At 43.3% G+C, this 17,773-nt stretch overlaps 1 protein-coding gene across 2 annotated transcripts in view; it reads right to left on the bottom strand.

The window, feature by feature from the left end:
• CFH (complement factor H) overlaps positions 1 to 17,773 on the bottom strand; it is a 906,401-nt gene that overhangs the window by 65,488 nt on the left and 823,140 nt on the right. For both annotated transcript variants that reach the window (XM_069737284.1, XM_069737285.1), the window contains exon 21: positions 5,894 to 6,073. In XM_069737284.1, coding sequence (XP_069593385.1) covers positions 5,894 to 6,073 — 180 coding nt within the window. The remainder of the gene's footprint in view (positions 1 to 5,893; positions 6,074 to 17,773) is intronic.

The raw sequence follows: 17,773 nt of genomic DNA, 5'->3' as shown, positions 1-17,773 counted from the left end.
TATTGTTCATTTTCTGATCACCCCATTTTAAAGGAAGCTATCACAAGGTTTTTACCATATAAAGAAGTGGCCAGCACCTTCATATACAGCATTCCTCAATTCTCTGTGCAAAAAAACAACTTATTATACTCACCTACAACGTGGTATGGTCCCATGGGTGTCACTGGTATTGATCCAGCACCTCTTCTCCTTTTTACGATTGCCGTCCTCTTCCCTTCTTGGTGTGGATGATGCATCCTACATCATCCACAAAATGTCCTCCATCGCACTCCTGTTCAGGCGTACTTCTCTATGCCCTGCAAAGGGCAGAGAAAAGTACTGAAATGTGTACGTGCAGGAAAGGACATAGAGCACTGCACATGCGCATGACAATAGCAGGACAAAGAGAAAGAGGCCTGTTCAGGAGTGCGATGTAGGACATTGTGTGGATCATCATAAGCTTCTTAACTCAACCCATCATAACCCAGAGTTATGTGTAATAATGAGAAATTAGGGAAAAAGTATTGGATACATGAAGAAAGAAAGGTGAAAAAATCAATGGAAAGTCATGACACCAGATAAAATCAATCAGTAATTATAAAGCAATCTTGCCATTTAGTGAAAAGCAATATGAGCTGTTTCAACTGAAGGCAAACAAAAAGGTGTCTCATTACCAAGGTGCCACACAAGAAATATCTCATCATGGGTAAAACCAGTGGGCTTTCTCAAGACCTTCACAACATTATTGTTTCAAATCATACTGATGGCAATGTTTACAGAACAATTCTAAACTACTAAAGATTCCAGTGAACAATGTTGGGGGTCACAATCCAGAAGTGGAAAGAACACTATTTCACCATCAACCGGCCACGAACAGATAATCCCCACAAGATTTCAGACAGAGGAGTGAAAAAAAATTATCAGAAGAGTTGTAAAAGAGTCAAGGACCACCTGTGAAAAGCTACAGAAAAACCTAGAATCAGCAGGTACAATTGTTTCAACGAAAACTATAAGTAATGCACTCAACCTCCATGGCCTCTATGCATGGTCACCATGCAAGATGCCATTGCTGAACAAAAAGCTTTTTTAAGCGCAGTTAAAGTTTACTCAACAACATTTAGAGGAGCCTGTGAAAAACTGAGCGAATGTACTCTGGTAAGATAAGACCAAAATTTAACTCTTTTGATGCCATAATACACCATGTTTGGAGGCCAAAGTGTACTGCATATCACCCCAAAACATCATACCAAGAATGTAATTTGGAAGTTTGAACATCATGGTATGTGGCTGTTTTTCAGCATACAGCAGTAGCAAATTTAATTTATTGAAGGATAAATGGACAAATGTAACGAGACATTCTTCATAAAATTCTGGTGCCATCTATCAGGATGATGAAGATGAAATGAGGGTGGACATTTTAGCAAGACAATAATCCCAAAAAGACAAAGAAACTCTCAATTGGTTTTAGTGAAATAAATTAAAGCTGCTAGAATGGTCCAGAATCTGGACCTGAATCCAGTAACATTTTTTGGAAAGAATTAAAGCTCAGAGTTCATAGGAGGCCACGCAGGGCCAGCGTCAGCACCTGGCATACCTGGGCAAGTGCCAGGGCTCTGATCAGGCGGGAGGACCCACTCGTATCGCTTGCTCAGGGCCCCAGTACTTGCAATACTTACCTCTTCCCGTTCCTCCGCTGCAGAGTCTTCCACGTCATCTGACTGTGACCTTTCAGGTCAAAGAGCGCGGTGACGTTAATGCAGCACACTGCTCTGAACATTCATAGCACAGAGAACCGGAAAACGTAGTCCGGAGCAGATCAGCGGCCAGCGTGAAGAGGTAAGTATTTATTTTGTTTCTGATTGGAGCATCATATGAGGCCCATCATATACTGAACCATTATATGGGGCTCATTATATAGAGAGAAATATATGGGACCCATCATATACTGGAGCATTATATGGGGCCCATTATACAGTATATGGAGCAGTATATTGGGCCCATCATATACTGGAGTATTATATGGGCCCATCATATACTGGAGCATTATATGGGGCCGATTATATTTGGAGCAATATATAGGGCACATCATTTACTGGAGCAATATATGGGGCCCATCAAAGACTGGAGCATTATATGAGACCCATCACATATTGGAGCATTATATGGGGCCCACTATATATGGAGCAGTATATTGGGCCCATCATATACTGGAGTATTATGTGGGCCCATCATATACTGGAGCATTATATGGGCCTATTATATGTTGAACAATATATGGGGCTTATTATATACTGGAGCATTATATGGGGCCCATCAAATACTATATGGAGCAATATATAGGGCTCATTATTAGTGATGAGCTAGCGTACTCGTTGCTCGGGTTTTCCTTACAATAGGAAGGTAACATTAGCCCCTCATTACCTCATATGCCATCGCTACAGGGCAGTAGGAAGAACCGGGCAAAGCTCGCTCCATATCCATGGCCCCTTACCAGCCTGAGAATAGCAGCCCGCACCTGAGAGTTTTGCCGGGTTAGTTGTAAAATATAGATGGGAGCCCATGTTGGTATTGCTTTCATTCATTCTCCTCCCGAGCAGGTAAGGACTGATGACAGCCGGCTTCAGCACCACACGCAGGGGACAGAGCTTACAGTAGCGCTGCTTCCTGGCAGCCGTCCATGTGGTTCTGATGTGGCACATGGGTGGCACACGGCTGCCGCACGTGTGCTACACGGATGTGTCACACGGACACACGGATATGGATATCTCTGGTACCGTGTTAACCAGTTCTGGAAATATCAGGATGTGTGAAACCAGCCTAGGAGAACGGTGTAAGCCTTCTTTATTGGAAGCCCTGATACTTCATACAACAGCTGAAACAGTTTTTATTCTCTGAAATGCTCAAGTGGCACAAACATCAGTTTCGTAGACTACTATTGGTGAAAAATGTGAGGACAGTATCAGGCTTTTGACTGATCAATTGACCCACAGTAGAACATTTTCTAAAGGCACAGAAGCAGTCAGCCATGGGCCATGCATGAGGTATCAGGGTCTTGGCCAGAATTTAGCGCTTTGAATTGAAGTTACAATTTAGACAAGGTGGGTAAGGGATCAATATAAACCCTCTTTGCTGGGAGCCCTGATACTTCATGCAAAAGCTCAAACTGTTTTTTTTCCAAGTCACACTCAGGTAGCTAAAATATCAGGACACTGACTACAAGTCCCATCCGATGATGCCTGCTGCAGTTACAGTGATTGACACATTAGCCAATGATGGGACAGTAGTAGTCCCATCATCCGGCTAATGTGTTGAATGTAAAAAAAAAATACATGCATACTACATACATACTGTACTACATACAGTACATTCATCAAAATGACAAGTAATGGTGAGTATGTACTCTATGTTATATGTACTGTATGTCTATATGTATGTATTGTATGTAGTATGAATGTAGTATGCATGTAGTATGTATCTATGCAGTATGTATGTAGTATGTGTGTAATATGTATGTTGCATGTATGTATGTAGTATGTATGTGGTATGTATGTGGTATGTATGTAGTATGTTGTATGTATGTAGCATGTATGTATGTAGTATGTATGTAGTATGTATGTAGTTTGTATGTAGTAAGTATGTAGCGTGTATGTAGTATATAGTATGTACAGTATGTAGTATGTAGTATGTACATAGTATGTATGTAGTATGTAGTATGTATGTAGTATGTGATATGTATGTAGTATGTATGTAGCATATAGTATGTATGTAGTATGCATGTATGTATGTAGTATGAATGTAGTATTAATGTAGTATGTATGTAGTATGTAGTATGTATGTAGTATTTGTTTTTGTTTTTTACATTCAACACATTAGCCGGATGATGGGACAACTACTGTCAATCACTGTCACTGTAGCAGGACTTGCAGTCCCATCGGGCGATGCCTGCACACACGCACAGACCCCCGGCAGCCCGTACAGACACCCAGCAGCCCGCACAGAGCCCCGGCAGCTCCGCACAGACCCCCGGCAGCCCGAACAGAGCCCCGGCAGGCCCGCACACACCCCCGGCAGGCCCCCACAAACCCCCGGCAGCCAGCATAGACCCCCCCTGCAGCTTGCACAGACCCCCGGCAGCCCGCACAGACCCCCAGCAGGCCCACGCAGACCCCCCCGGAAGGCCCGCACAGACCCCCCGGCAGCCCGCACAGACCCCCGGCAGGCCCGCAGAGACCCCTGGCAGCCCGCACAGACCCTCGGCAGCCCGTACAGACCCCCGGCAGCCCGTACAGACCCCTGGCAGGCCCACCCAGACCCCCCATGGTCACGCACAGACCCCTCCCGCACACACACACGCAGTCTTCGCCCACGCACCACCCACACTCCATTATAGTGCATCATTGCACTATGGGAACTTCCGATTCCGGTATCCGATATCGCAAAAGTATCGGAACTCGGTATCAGAATTCCGATACAGCGAATATCGGCTGATACCCGATATTTGCAGTATCGAAATGCTCAATACTAGTAGTGAGGCCATTAGGGTGTTTTGCAGTCACAGTTGTAACTATTAGTGATGAGTGAGTTTACTTGTTACTCTGGTTTTTCCGAGCACGCTCGGGTGGTCTCCGAGTATTTGTTAGTGTTCATAGATTTAGTTTTCATCACTGCAGCTGAAAGATTTACAGCTATTAGCCAGCCTGAGTACATGTGGGTGTTGCCTGGTTGCTAGGGAATCCTCACATGTATTCAAGCTGGCAAGTAGCTGTAAACCATTCAGCTGCGGTGATGAAAACGAAATCTGTGAGCACTTACAAATACTCGGAGACCACCCGAGCGTGCTCAGGAAAACCCGAGCAATGAGTATACTTGCTCATCACTAGTAACTATGATTAGAATGGTGAAGCAGTGACTGTTTTAAAAGCCCTGTAGTAGAGAGGGAGGTGTGTCGGTGTTGTTCTTGGAAGCAGACAGAACAGTTGTCTGCAGAGCACTCCCTGTGTGAAGCAACACAGGGGCAAGAGGTACTAAAGAGACTGACACCCTGCGTCATGGACTGTCTTATGTTTACCCAGCTGCAATCCTGAGGATCTAGCATGCGTGAACGGCGTGAGTAAAGAGACTTGGTACCGGCGTGCGGTCACCCAGGGAAACTGGACAAAGGGAAGTCTGGCCTGTTTAGGGACGGCAAACTAAAGCCATGTACTGTGTATTTCTAATGGACTGGGTGAAGAAGCCGTGTATTGGGTTTTTCTAATGGACTGTGTGAAGTAACACATTAAAGGAACATTTTGTTTGAACTTGCTTGGGTCACTGCTGTTTCACTGCGTACGGTGCTACCGTTGCATCACACACCTTATACATAATATGCTAGCTAATTGCAGCATTCCTTTTCTTTTCCCAACATCAAATTGTATTCTGGAGCAGCTACTGCATGGAAAAATTCCAGTATGTCAAATGTCAAGTTTCAGTAACTTTATTTGATGTCAGAAATGCCAACAAAGTTAGGGACCCACTGAGAGGTGGAAATGGGCGTTAAAGAGTCTGTTTAGAATGCTAATTGCTAAACTAAGATCCTCATGTTTAGTTTTTTAAATTTTTGCTTGCGGCATTAGATCAACATATTATTTTTGGATCTGCAGTCGATATCTTTTTTCTACTGTACAGTTATGTCAAAATTTCCATCACATTATGAGACCATACTGGTTATTTCATTAAGATTATGTATTATGCTGATGACTAGACAGCTATGGTTTCATAATTCACTGATAATTCCTGCATCTTCTAAGACGGGTCTGGGATTTATAGTAGTTCTTGGGATTTGTTTTCTTATGCTTTTCCCTCCATACTGTTAGTGCAGAGCTAGGTATAGACAGTCTGATTTCTGTAATAAATAAGTGCATATATAGAGACTTACTTGCAGCAATGCATTTTGGGTATTGTATTTTTCCCGATGTACATTTCGCTTCCAGACCCTTTTCTGGAGTCATTTCTTCGTTACATTGAAATTTGATTACTTGTCCGTTGTCCACTACTGTGCTTACATTGTAATGAATATTATTGCCAATCATTGACAATTGCTGTAATACACAAAAACCTGAAAAAGATAATAGTTTACATGGTTACTAACGAGTATTTACTAGAGTACTAGTCCTCTTCCTCCCTGAGAAGACAATTTGCATATTTCCCAGAGGAGCATTGCGGCTTTAAGTCTCCTCATCTCGACATGCTTAACATGTCACTCTGCAAGGTGAAATGATACTTCTTGGATCCCTATTTACTGAATACAAAGCACACTCCAGAAAGTGTGAGAAGCAGAAGTGTTACTATTAATCTTACAGAAATCACTTGGTTCTACCTTGGCCCATCTGTTTAAATTGAAATATAAGTTAAAAAGTTAAAAATAAACAGTTTACGCATCATTTTAGCAGTATCAGTTTTATGTGTCCCTCAACTAGTCTTCACAGTTCTAAAGTTTGCTAATAGGTTCCTTTAAAAACCCAGTAAGATTTGCAATCAGTGTTGAGAGAAGGGAGGAGAGATGAGCGGTGCAATTTCATAGGATGAGGCCAGGATGGAACAGATTACAGAACGGGTCAAAATGAGGGACATTATTTCAGGATGGGGGACACTATTACAGTATTGGGGGTCAGGATGGCGGATATATTACAGGATGGAGGATATATTAGTGATAGTACTGTGTGTTTTTTTAATGTAAGGATCATTATAGTGATATTATTCAGCTATGTCGTGATAATATGTGGTTGTGTCATAGTGTGGGAGTATTTATCCCTTGTGATATTATTGGAATATTGGTCTTGGTATAGTTGATTTTATTCAGTAACAGAATGGTGGTTACATGTAGATGTGATGTGATGTTAATATATGGTCATTGTCTAGTGGGATTTATGATATATTAGTAAAGTAGACCTGTTGAGCAACAATATTGTGATATTTGTCATTTAGTAACTATATGATGTCTATTTATTTTAACCCCTTTCTGACATTGGGCGTAATAGTGCGCCCATGCTGGACTCCCACTATTTGGTACGGGCTCAGGCGTTGAGCATTTCTGCTGTATACAGGCGATCCGATCATCGCCTGTGTGTAGCAGAAGCGATCAAAGTACTGCAGCTTCTAGTCTCTCATGGAGACTATTGAAGCATGCAAAAAGTTAAAAAAAAGTTATTTAAAAATATAAAAAATAATATAAATAGAAAAGTTCAAATCACCCCCCATTTGCCCCATTCAAAATAGAACAATAAAAAAATCAAATATACCCATATTTAGTATCACCGCCTTTGGAATCACCCGATCTATCAATATTAAAAAACAATTAACCCGATCACTAAACTACGCAATGATAAAAATATTACAAACACCAGAATTACGTTTTTTTTTCATCATTGCTACATTGCAATCAAATGCAATAACGGGCAATCAAAAGATCGTATCTGCACCAAAATAACAGTATCAATAAAAACTTCACCTCAGTGCACAGAAAATAAGCCCTCACCCAGCAGACGCTCACGAAAGATGGAGATGCTCAGGTCAGGTCAGTTTTAGCATATAGCGAACATGGTTACAAATAAAAATTGTGGTATTGTACTTTTTTTGCCATTTCCCCGCATTTTGATTTTTTTTTTTTAGTTTTCCAGTGCATGATATGTGAAAACCAATGGTGTCATTCAAAAGTACAACTTGTTCTACAAAAAACATGCCCTCACATGTCCATTTTGACTGAAAAATAAAAAAGTTATGGCTCTGGGAAGAAGGGGAGCAAGTAATGGAAATTCAAAAACTGAAATACCCTTGGTCCTTACTGCGTTAAGGGGAGAAAACAGATATCTTTATAGGATCTAAAATTATACAAGGGCCCAAGCTAAACCCTATCTTTCTCCGCACTTGATAGCTGATTTAATCGGCCATCAACTGCCTCTAACAGCCACAGGTGGAGCGGTGCTTCACCAGCAGCTGTTAGCCTGTCAATATACCAATCACTGGCAAATACATTAAGCATGAACTGGAGGGAAGCATGTTGTTCATCCCGCCCATGGGCCTGCCAGTGACATGATTGAGGGGTTGTCATGACAGTCAGGGGTCTGATGATGACTCCTATGCCTGTCAGTATGAGCCTCCAGTGAATGATGACCTGTGGAAATTGTGATTAATGCAATGCAAAGCATTGCTATGGGTTATTGTACCCCATAATAGTATTGCTAAAACATCAGCTCAAAGTAAAAAAAAAAAAAGCTCTCATACAGCCCCATAGTCCGAAAAATGAAAATGTTACAGGTCTCAGAAAATGGCGCTAAAAGCAAGATTATTTATTTTTTTTACAAATTTCCACTTTTTTTCTCTACCTAAAAAAGAAAATAAAATAATTATATATATGGTGTATATACAGTGGGGCAAAAAAGTATTTATTCAGTCAGCAATAGTGCAAGTTCCACCACTTAAAAAGATGAGAGGCGTCTGTAATTTACATCATAGGTAGATCTCAACTATGGGAGACAAACTGAGAAAAAAAAATCCAGAAAATCACATTGTCTGTTTTTTTAACATTTTATTTGCATATTATGGTGGAAAATAAGTATTTGGTCAGAAACAAAATTTCATCTCAATACTTTGTAATATATCCTTTGTTGGCAATGACAGAGGTCAAACGTTTTCTGTAAGTCTTCACAAGGTTGCCACACACTGTTGTTGGTATGTTGGCCCATTCCTCCATGCAGATCTCCTCTAGAGCAGTGATGTTTTTGGCTTTTCGCTTGGCAACACGGACTTTCAACTCCCTCCAAAGGTTTTCTATAGGGTTGAGATCTGGAGACTGGCTAGGCCACTCCAGGACCTTGAAAGGCTTCTTACGAAGCCACTCCTTCGTTGCCCTGGTGGTGTGCTTTGGATCATTGTCATGTTGAAAGACCCAGCCACGTTTCATCTTCAATGCCCTTGCTGATGGAAGGAGGTTTGCACTCAAAATCTCACGATACACGGCCCCATTCATTCTATCATGTACCCGGATCAGTCGTCCTGGCCCCTTTGCAGAGAAACAGCCCCAAATCATGATGTTTCCACCACCATGCTTTACAGTAGGTATGGTGTTTGATGGATGCAACTCAGTATTCTTTTTCCTCCAAACACGACAAGTTGTGTTTCTACCAAACAGTTCCAGTTTGGTTTCATCAGACCATAAGACATTCTCCCAAAACTCCTCTGGATCATCCAAATGCTCTCTAGCAAACTTCAGACGGGCCCGGACATGTACTGGCTTAAGCAGTGGGACACGTCTGGCACTGCAGGATCTGAGTCCATGGTGGCGTAGTGTGTTACTTATGGTAGGCCTTGTTACATTGGTCCCAGCTCTCTGCAGTTCATTCACTAGGTCCCCCCGCGTGGTTCTGGGATTTTTGCTCACCGTTCTTGTGATCATTCTGACCCCACGGGGTGGGATTTTGCGTGGAGCCCCAGATCGAGGGAGATTATCAGTGGTCTTGTATGTCTTCCATTTTCTAATTATTGCTCCCACTGTTGATTTCTTCACTCCAAGCTGGTTGGCTATTGCAGATTCAGTCTTCCCAGACTGGTGCAGGGCTACAATTTTGTTTCTGGTGTCCTTTGACAGCTCTTTGGTCTTCACCATAGTGGAGTTTGGAGTCAGACTGTTTGAGGGTGTGCACAGGTGTCTTTTTATACTGATAACAAGTTTAAACAGGTGCCATTACTACAGGTAATGAGTGGAGGAAAGAGGAGACTCTTAAAGAAGAAGTTACAGGTCTGTGAGAGCCAGAAATCTTGATTGTTTGTTTCTGACCAAATACTTATTTTCCACCATAATATGCAAATAAAATGTTAAAAAAACAGACAATGTGAATTTCTGAATTTTTTTTTCTCAGTTTGTCTCCCATAGTTGAGGTCTATCTATGAAGTAAATTACAGACGCCTCTCATCTTTTTAAGTGGTGGAACTTGCACTATTGCTGACTGACTAAATACTTTTTTGCCCCACTGTATATATATATATACAGTGGGGCAAAAAAGTATTTAGTCAGTCAGCAATAGTGCAAGTTCCACCACTTAAAAAGATGAGAGGCGTCTGTAATTTACATCACAGGTAGACCTCAATTTTGGGAGACAAACTGAGAAAAAAAAATCCAGAAAATCACATTGTCTGTTTTTTTAACATTTTATTTGCATATTATGGTGGAAAATAAGTATTTGGTCAGAAACAACATTTCATCTCAATACTTTGTAATATATCCTTTGTTGGCAATGACAGAGGTCAAACGTTTTCTGTAAGTCTTCACAAGGTTGCCACACACTGTTGTTGGTATGTTGGCCCATTCCTCCATGCAGATCTCCTCTAGAGCAGTGATGTTTTTGGCTTTTCGCTTGGCAACACGGACTTTCAACTCCCTCCAAAGGTTTTCTATAGGGTTGAGATCTGGAGACTGGCTAGGCCACTCCAGGACCTTGAAATGCTTCTTACGATGCCACTCCTTCGTTGCCCTGGCGGTGTGCTTTGGATCATTGTCATGTTGAAAGACCCAGCCACGTTTCATCTTCAATGCCCTTGCTGATGGAAGGAGGTTTGCACTCAAAATCTCACGATACATGGCCCCATTCATTCTTTCATGTACCCGGATCAGTCGTCCTGGCCCCTTTGCAGAGAAACAGCCCCAAAGCATGATGTTTCCACCACCATGCTTTACAGTAGGTATGGTGTTTGATGGATGCAACTCAGTATTCTTTTTCCTCCAAACACAACAAGTTGTGTTTCTACCAAACAGTTCCAGTTTGGTTTCATCAGACCATAGGACATTCTCCCAAAACTCCTCTGGATCATCCAAATGCTCTCTAGCAAACTTCAGACGGGCCCGGACATGTACTGGCTTAAGCAGTGGGACACGTCTGGCACTGCAGCATCTGAGTCCATGGTGGCGTAGTGTGTTACTTATGGTAGGCCTTGTTACATTGGTCCCAGCTCTCTGCAGTTCATTCACTAGGTCCCCCCGCGTGGTTCTGGGATTTTTGCTCACCGTTCTTGTGATCATTTTGACTCCACGGGGTGGGATTTTGCGTGGAGCCCCAGATCGAGGGAGATTATCAGTGGTCTTGTTTGTCTTCCATTTTCTAATTATTGCTCCCACTGTTGATTTCTTCACTCCAAGCTGGTTGGCTATTGCAGATTCAGTCTTCCCAGCCTGGTGCAGGGCTATAATTTTGTTTCTGGTGTCCTTTGACAGCTCTTTGGTCTTCACCATAGTGGAGTTTGGAGTCAGACTGTTTGAGGGTGTGCACAGGTGTCTTTTTATACTGATAACAAGTTTAAACAGGTGCCATTACTACAGGTAATGAGTGGAGGAAAGAGGAGACTCTTAAAGAAGAAGTTACAGGTCTGTGAGAGCCAGAAACCTTGATTGTTTGTTTCTGACCAAATACTTATTTTCCACCATAATATGCAAATAAAATGTTAAAAAAACAGACAATGTGATTTTCTGGATTTTTTTTTCTCAGTTTGTCTCCCATAGTTGAGGTCTACCTTTGATGTAAATTACAGACGCCTCTCATCTTTTTAAGTGGTGGAACTTGCACTATTGCTGACTGACTAAATACTTTTTTGCCCCACTGTATATATATATATATATATATATATATATACATACATGTTTGGTATCTTATCACTCGTACAGGGGAATCATATTGCCAGGTTAGTTTTGCCATATAGTAAACATGGAAATTAAAATACCCCCAAAACAAATGTACAAATGTGGAAAAAGCTAAGATCGCCAGGTAGTGAAAGGGTTAAGAGGCTCAGCTGCAGAAATCTGATATTGGCACTTAAATTCTATTGTGGATGCGCTACAGGTTCTCATGAGGACTTGTTTTTAGTGATGAGTGAACGTGCTCGCCACTAGTCAGTACTTGCCCGAGTATCACTATGCTCGGTGTACTCGGTGAGCACCGAGGATTTCCAGGATTACTCGTCGGGGAGCTCGAGTCTCCGCATTGCAATTCTGGCGTTCTTTAGAGCACCAATGACAGCGCAGAGATTGTCAGCCATGCACTGTAATGCCGCAGCCATCTCTGTTGGCTGGCTGCACAGCGTCATCAGGTCTATAAGACCGCATTCTGCTCCAGACTTAGGTAGCGTAGGGAGAGCTGCTGTTGAGATAGGGTCAGAAACATGCTTTTAAGGGCTCATACCCACATGCAAAAAACTCAGATGAATCTCGCATGTCAATACCCGGCACTGCACCCGGCACCCAGATCGGGGCGTGCGGCCGCATAGCAATACATGCAGCTGCACGCTCCGCTCCTGAGTGCCGGGTGCAGTGCCGGGTATTGACGTGCGAGACTCATCCGAGTTTCTCGCATGTGGGTATGAGCCCTTAAAAGCATGTTTCTGACCCTATCTCAACAGCAGCTCTCCCTACGCTACCTAAGTCTGGAGCAGAATGCGTCTGATGACGCTGTGCGGCCAGCCAACAGAGATGGCTGCGGCATTACAGTGCATGGCTGACATCGCATGTGAGTATGAGCCCTAATAGTTAGTGTAGGTCTGCAACTGTTCAGTCCACAACTCCTGAGAAACCAAGTCATTTTTAGGGCTAATTCGGGGGGTCCCGACATGTCAGCGTTAGGTAGGCAGGGGAATCTATGTGCACATATCCATAACAGTGCAAGGCCTGCAGGCACTGTATGTGCGTACATAGCTCTCACTGCATACCTCCCAAAGCTTCATAATTGTCTGCTGCTGCTTCTTTACTATATACCTAGCTGCAGTTTTCATTGTTTTTTTTTTTGTTTGTTTTTTTAATTCACCCCAAAAAAAAATCTATACAGTCTGTTACAAAAGACTGAGGCTTGGTGTATCTGTGTTTTAAGAATCATATTTTCTCAGGCATACGTACCATAGTTCTTTGTGCTAGCTTTGTTCAATTTTTTTTTCTTAAATTCACCATAAAACAAAAAAATATATATATACAGTCTGTTATGTCAGGCTGAGGCCTGGTGTTTCTGTGTTTTTAAAAATTGTATTTCTGCAGGTATACGTAGCATAGTTCTGTGTGCTAGCCTTGTTCAATTTTTTTTTCTGTGTTTGAAAAATCGTAGCTTTGCAGGCATACTGATCAGATATAATTTATCTCCAAATAAATACATTTGTGTTGCGCTTTTGAAATAGTGCAGTAGTCTATTTAAAATGGGCAAGGCAAGGGGCGAGGCACGGGGAAGTGGATGTGATGCTGATGGTGCACGCAGAGTATGAGTACAGGGCCAAGCTGAAAGTAGGCAACAACAAAGACCCACATCTTCTCGCTCGACCTTCCTGTCCCAGTTTCTAGGGGACTACAGCACACCACTATTGAAGCAAGAGCAGTGTAAAAAGGTTGTTGGTTGGATAGCAGATAATGCTTCCAGTCACTTAACCACCACCACCATGTCTTCCAGTCAGGTCTGAGTAGCCATAAGTGTGGACCGGATATTCCTCACCCTGATTCTCCTTCCTCCCACCATGCCGAGTGCCCTGAAACAACTGATCCCACACTTGGACACACCGAAGAGCTGTTCACTTTTCCCTTTCAAGATTCCGGACACTCGGCCGGTCAACTTGAAGTGGGGCCAGATGAGATCACATGTAGCGATGCCCAAAGCTTTGAGCAGCCACAATCACATGAAGGCTATGGTGGGAAAGTGTTACAAGAGGTGGACGATTGATGAGACACAATTGCCAGAAAGTCAGGAGGAGGAGCAGGGTGCGGATGTGGAAGACGAGGTGGTGGATGACATAGTGATTGATCCAATTTGGCAGGAGGACATACAGAGTGAGGACAGCAGCACACATGGGGAAGGAGGCATATCACCCCAACAGGCAGGAAGAAGCAGTGTGGTGGCCACAGACAGAAGGTGTGCATCTGTTCCCTGTAACACCAACATGAGAGAAGTTACTATTCCAACTGTTATATCTTCCCGCTTCTGGTTATTTTTTAAAGACTCCGATAACCTCAAACAGGCCATTTGCAGCACCTGCCATGCCAACATCAGCAGGGGTAGCAAAACTACCAGCCTGACCACCACCAGCATGATCAGGCACATGACAGCAAAGCACCCGACATTGTGGGCCGAACCTCAGGCTCCAGGAACACTGTCTGCAGGTGACACAACTGCTTCTTACACTATTTTGCGTAGAAGCCAATCCCCAGTCCACCATGCATGTGAAGATGCCTCTAGTCCTGCACTTGCTGTTTCCCCTTAGTCAAGCAGCACCATCATCAAGCCCGTCCACGTCCTTGTCCCAGCACAGCATTCAGTTGTCTATACCCCAGTCATTGGAACGCAAGCGTAAATACCAAGCCAGCGCCCCACAGGCCACAGTTCTAAATTCTAACATTTCTCTTCTGCTTGCGATCAAAATGTTGCCTTTTAGGCTTGTTGAGATGGAAGCTCTTCACAACCTGATGGCAGTGGCCGTCCCAAGGTACTCGGTCCCCAGTCGCAACTATTACTCCCAGTGTGCCATAGCGGCATTACATCAGCATGTGTTTCACAACATTACCGTGTCCTCAACAATGATGTTACTGGGAAAGTCCACCTAACCACGGACACATGGATAAGTGCTTGTGGCCAGGGATGGTATATCTCATTGACGGCACACTGGGTTAACATAGTGGAAGCCGGGACCGAGTCGGGCCTTGGGATGGAACATATCCTCCCTATGCCGAGGATTGAGGGCCTCACGTCAATCAGGGTTCTCTCTACAGTCTACAGCTCCTGCACTTCCTCCTCCTCTTCAGCCACCATCTCTGAAATCAACACATCAGTCAGAAGCTGGAAGCACTGCAGCACTGCCTCAGCCAAGAGGCTACAGGCTGTGCTGAAGTTAATCTACATAGGTGACAAACCACACAATGCAGATGAGTTGTGGACAGCGCTGAAAGAGCAGTCAGGTATTGGTGGCTGACACCACTGAACCTACAGCCAGGCATGGTCGTGTGTGACAATGGCCGGAAACTGTTGGCGGCTCTGAGGCAAAGTGAGGTCATACCCGTACCTTGCTTGGCCCATGTGCTTAACCTCGTGGTTCAACGTTTTCTGAAAAGCTACCCAGAGCTGCCGGATCTGCTAGTGAAAGTACGCCATCTGTCTGCCCATTTTAGAAAGTCAGATACAGCTTCACCCGCCCTTGCCATGCTTCAGCAGCGTTTATAGCTTCCGGCTCACCGACTGGTGTGTGATGTCTCCACGCGCTGGAACGCTATTGTGCATATGTTGGAAATGATTTGTGTACAGAAGAGAGCTGTTTTTGACCACCAACATCAACAAGGCCGTCGATATTCAGTTCAGACTCCACACATAAGACCTCAGGAGTGGACTTGGATGTCAGACATATGTACCATCCTCCAAAACTTTGAGGACTGCACCAAGATGGTGAGCAGCGATAACGCCATAATTAGCATTGCCATCCCGCTTCTCAGCATTCTGAAAACCTCTCTGCTCTCAATTAAAGAGGATGCATTGCAGGCAGAGCACGAGTACATGATGAAGGAACCAAACAGGGGGATTACACTCAGCCCAGCCTCATGTCTTCCCAACATGTATTGGTAGGCAATGAGGAGGAGGAGGAGGAAAAAGAACAGGAGCTACTTTCATGCGCTATAGACGGTACTACAAGCACAGCTTTCATACCGTCTGTTCAGCGGGGATGGCCTGAGGACATGGAGGAGGAGGATGAGGAGAAAATCATGGTCTGTCTTCCTGTTGGTGAGGATACGGAAGTCTTGCCTGTTAGCAGTCTGGTATGCATGGCTGACTTTATTTTGCACGACCCTCGCATTATAAAATTTTTCGGTGATACTCATTACTGGTTGGTGACACTTGTAGTGTGGTGACCCACACTACATGAAGATCTTTCAATATCTTCTGCCAGAGGCAGAGTGGTGTACTAAAATGTTGCAGAACCAGAGGGCCATCTTAGAGGAATTACTTAGAAAATTCTCATGTGAGAACTCTGGCAGCAGACATCAGTTTGTTGGACAGCCAAGGAGTTCAAGCAAGAGAGACAGAAGTACAATCCAGCTCAGGCAGGAGAACAATGGCAACATTCTGGGACAGTTTTTTCAGTCCCTCCCATCGTGTCGGCACAGAGGCTAGGGGTGCTATCACAAGAAGTGCAATGTTTGGGTAAATGCTGAGGGAGTACCTTGCAGATCGTACAAACGTCCTCCGGGAATCTTCTGTGCCTTTTAATTATTGGGTATCCAAGCTGGACATGTGGCATGAACTGGCTCTCTACGCCTTGGAGGTCCTGGCCTGCCCTGCTTCTAGCGTTCTGTCAGAGTGGGTTTTTGGTGCCGCTGGTGGAATTATGACAAACAAGCGCATCAGCCTGTCAACTAAAAATGCTGACAAGGCTGACTCTTATAAAAATGAACAAGGGCTGGATTGGGAAAGACTTCTGTACACCACCAAGTAAAAACAGTGAAACGTAACCTCTAATATATTCTTTTTTTTTGGAAGGTGTATTCCCATACACCTCTTCACAACCACACATAGGTATACTCTTCCAGATTTGGTCTTTTTGTTGTTAAGCTCTTCCTTATCCTCATCATCCACAACCAGTAGACCACCAGGGTGAACGGATTCAGTGATACCAAAGTCACAATTTTTTTGTGCAAGAGTGTTTTTATGATGCCTGTCACTAATTGGAAACCAAAACAAATGTTACTCCCACAGGGGGAAATGTCATAAACAAGAGATGTATGTCTATTATTCCCATGTATTCTTATATTTTCCATTTTCCCTATCTCTGGACAGTCCTCTAATGAGGTAGTGTATACCTCTACAATAGAAAATTATTCAAAGACTTTTACATTATATTTTTATTTATAGCCCTGTCACTGAGCTGTTGCTAGGGAGAATAATCTTGTTGGACACATTTTGGCTTCAAATCTATGAACCTGTGTTCACCTCTCCCCTTTTTTTATTTACTTTCATCAGTGGATTCACAGTTTTTATTTATTTGTTTGATTTCATTATGATTTATCTTTATGTCTCCTCATTCTCCACCACTAGATCACCAGGCTTAACGTCTTCTGTGACACTATAGGCAGTCCATATTTCGGCAAGGATGTCTATGACGCCCATAGTATATTTTCAAAAAGTGTATCCCCCTTGGGGAAATGTTTGCCAGCCCATGCACTGCGTGTATGGGCATTACAAGTGTAGGAGACACACTCCTTTATACTGGGCTAGTTTTTAATGAGGCCTTCAACAATGTCTCCTCATTCTCCACCACTAGATCACCACGCTGAACGTGTTCTGTGCTGCTATAGGCAGTCAATTTTTTGGCAAGGGTGTCTATGATGCCCATAGTATATTTTTTTAAAATTTACCCCCCATGAAGAGTTGTTTGTCAGCCCATACACTTAGTGTATGGGCATTACAAGTCTAGGAGACCCGCTTCTTTAAATTGGGCCTAGTTTTTAATGAGAAGAGAAGCAAAGGTGTGTAGAAATCACACCATACATCTACCCTCTGGCTCAAGACAAAATCAGCTGTGGAGGATATCCACTAATAAAACATAACTTTTGATAATAAATACTAAAAAACGCACACCCAATAGGATACAAACGAGAAACATATACATAAAAAGTGCTCAGGTGAACCAGTGCTCTATATAAAAAATGGTTTGATCTCACCCAAGCTGCCGGACACTGTAATTCCGTATAACACGGGCCTGTCCTTGTTAGGACAGGAGTTACATAGGGGCTACAGGGTAGATATATTATTTTAGCCCT

The sequence above is a fragment of the Ranitomeya imitator genome, chromosome 8, assembly GCF_032444005.1.
Source record: "Ranitomeya imitator isolate aRanImi1 chromosome 8, aRanImi1.pri, whole genome shotgun sequence".
Taxonomy (NCBI): domain Eukaryota; kingdom Metazoa; phylum Chordata; class Amphibia; order Anura; family Dendrobatidae; genus Ranitomeya; species Ranitomeya imitator.
This window is presented reverse-complemented; position numbering and strand designations above follow the sequence as displayed.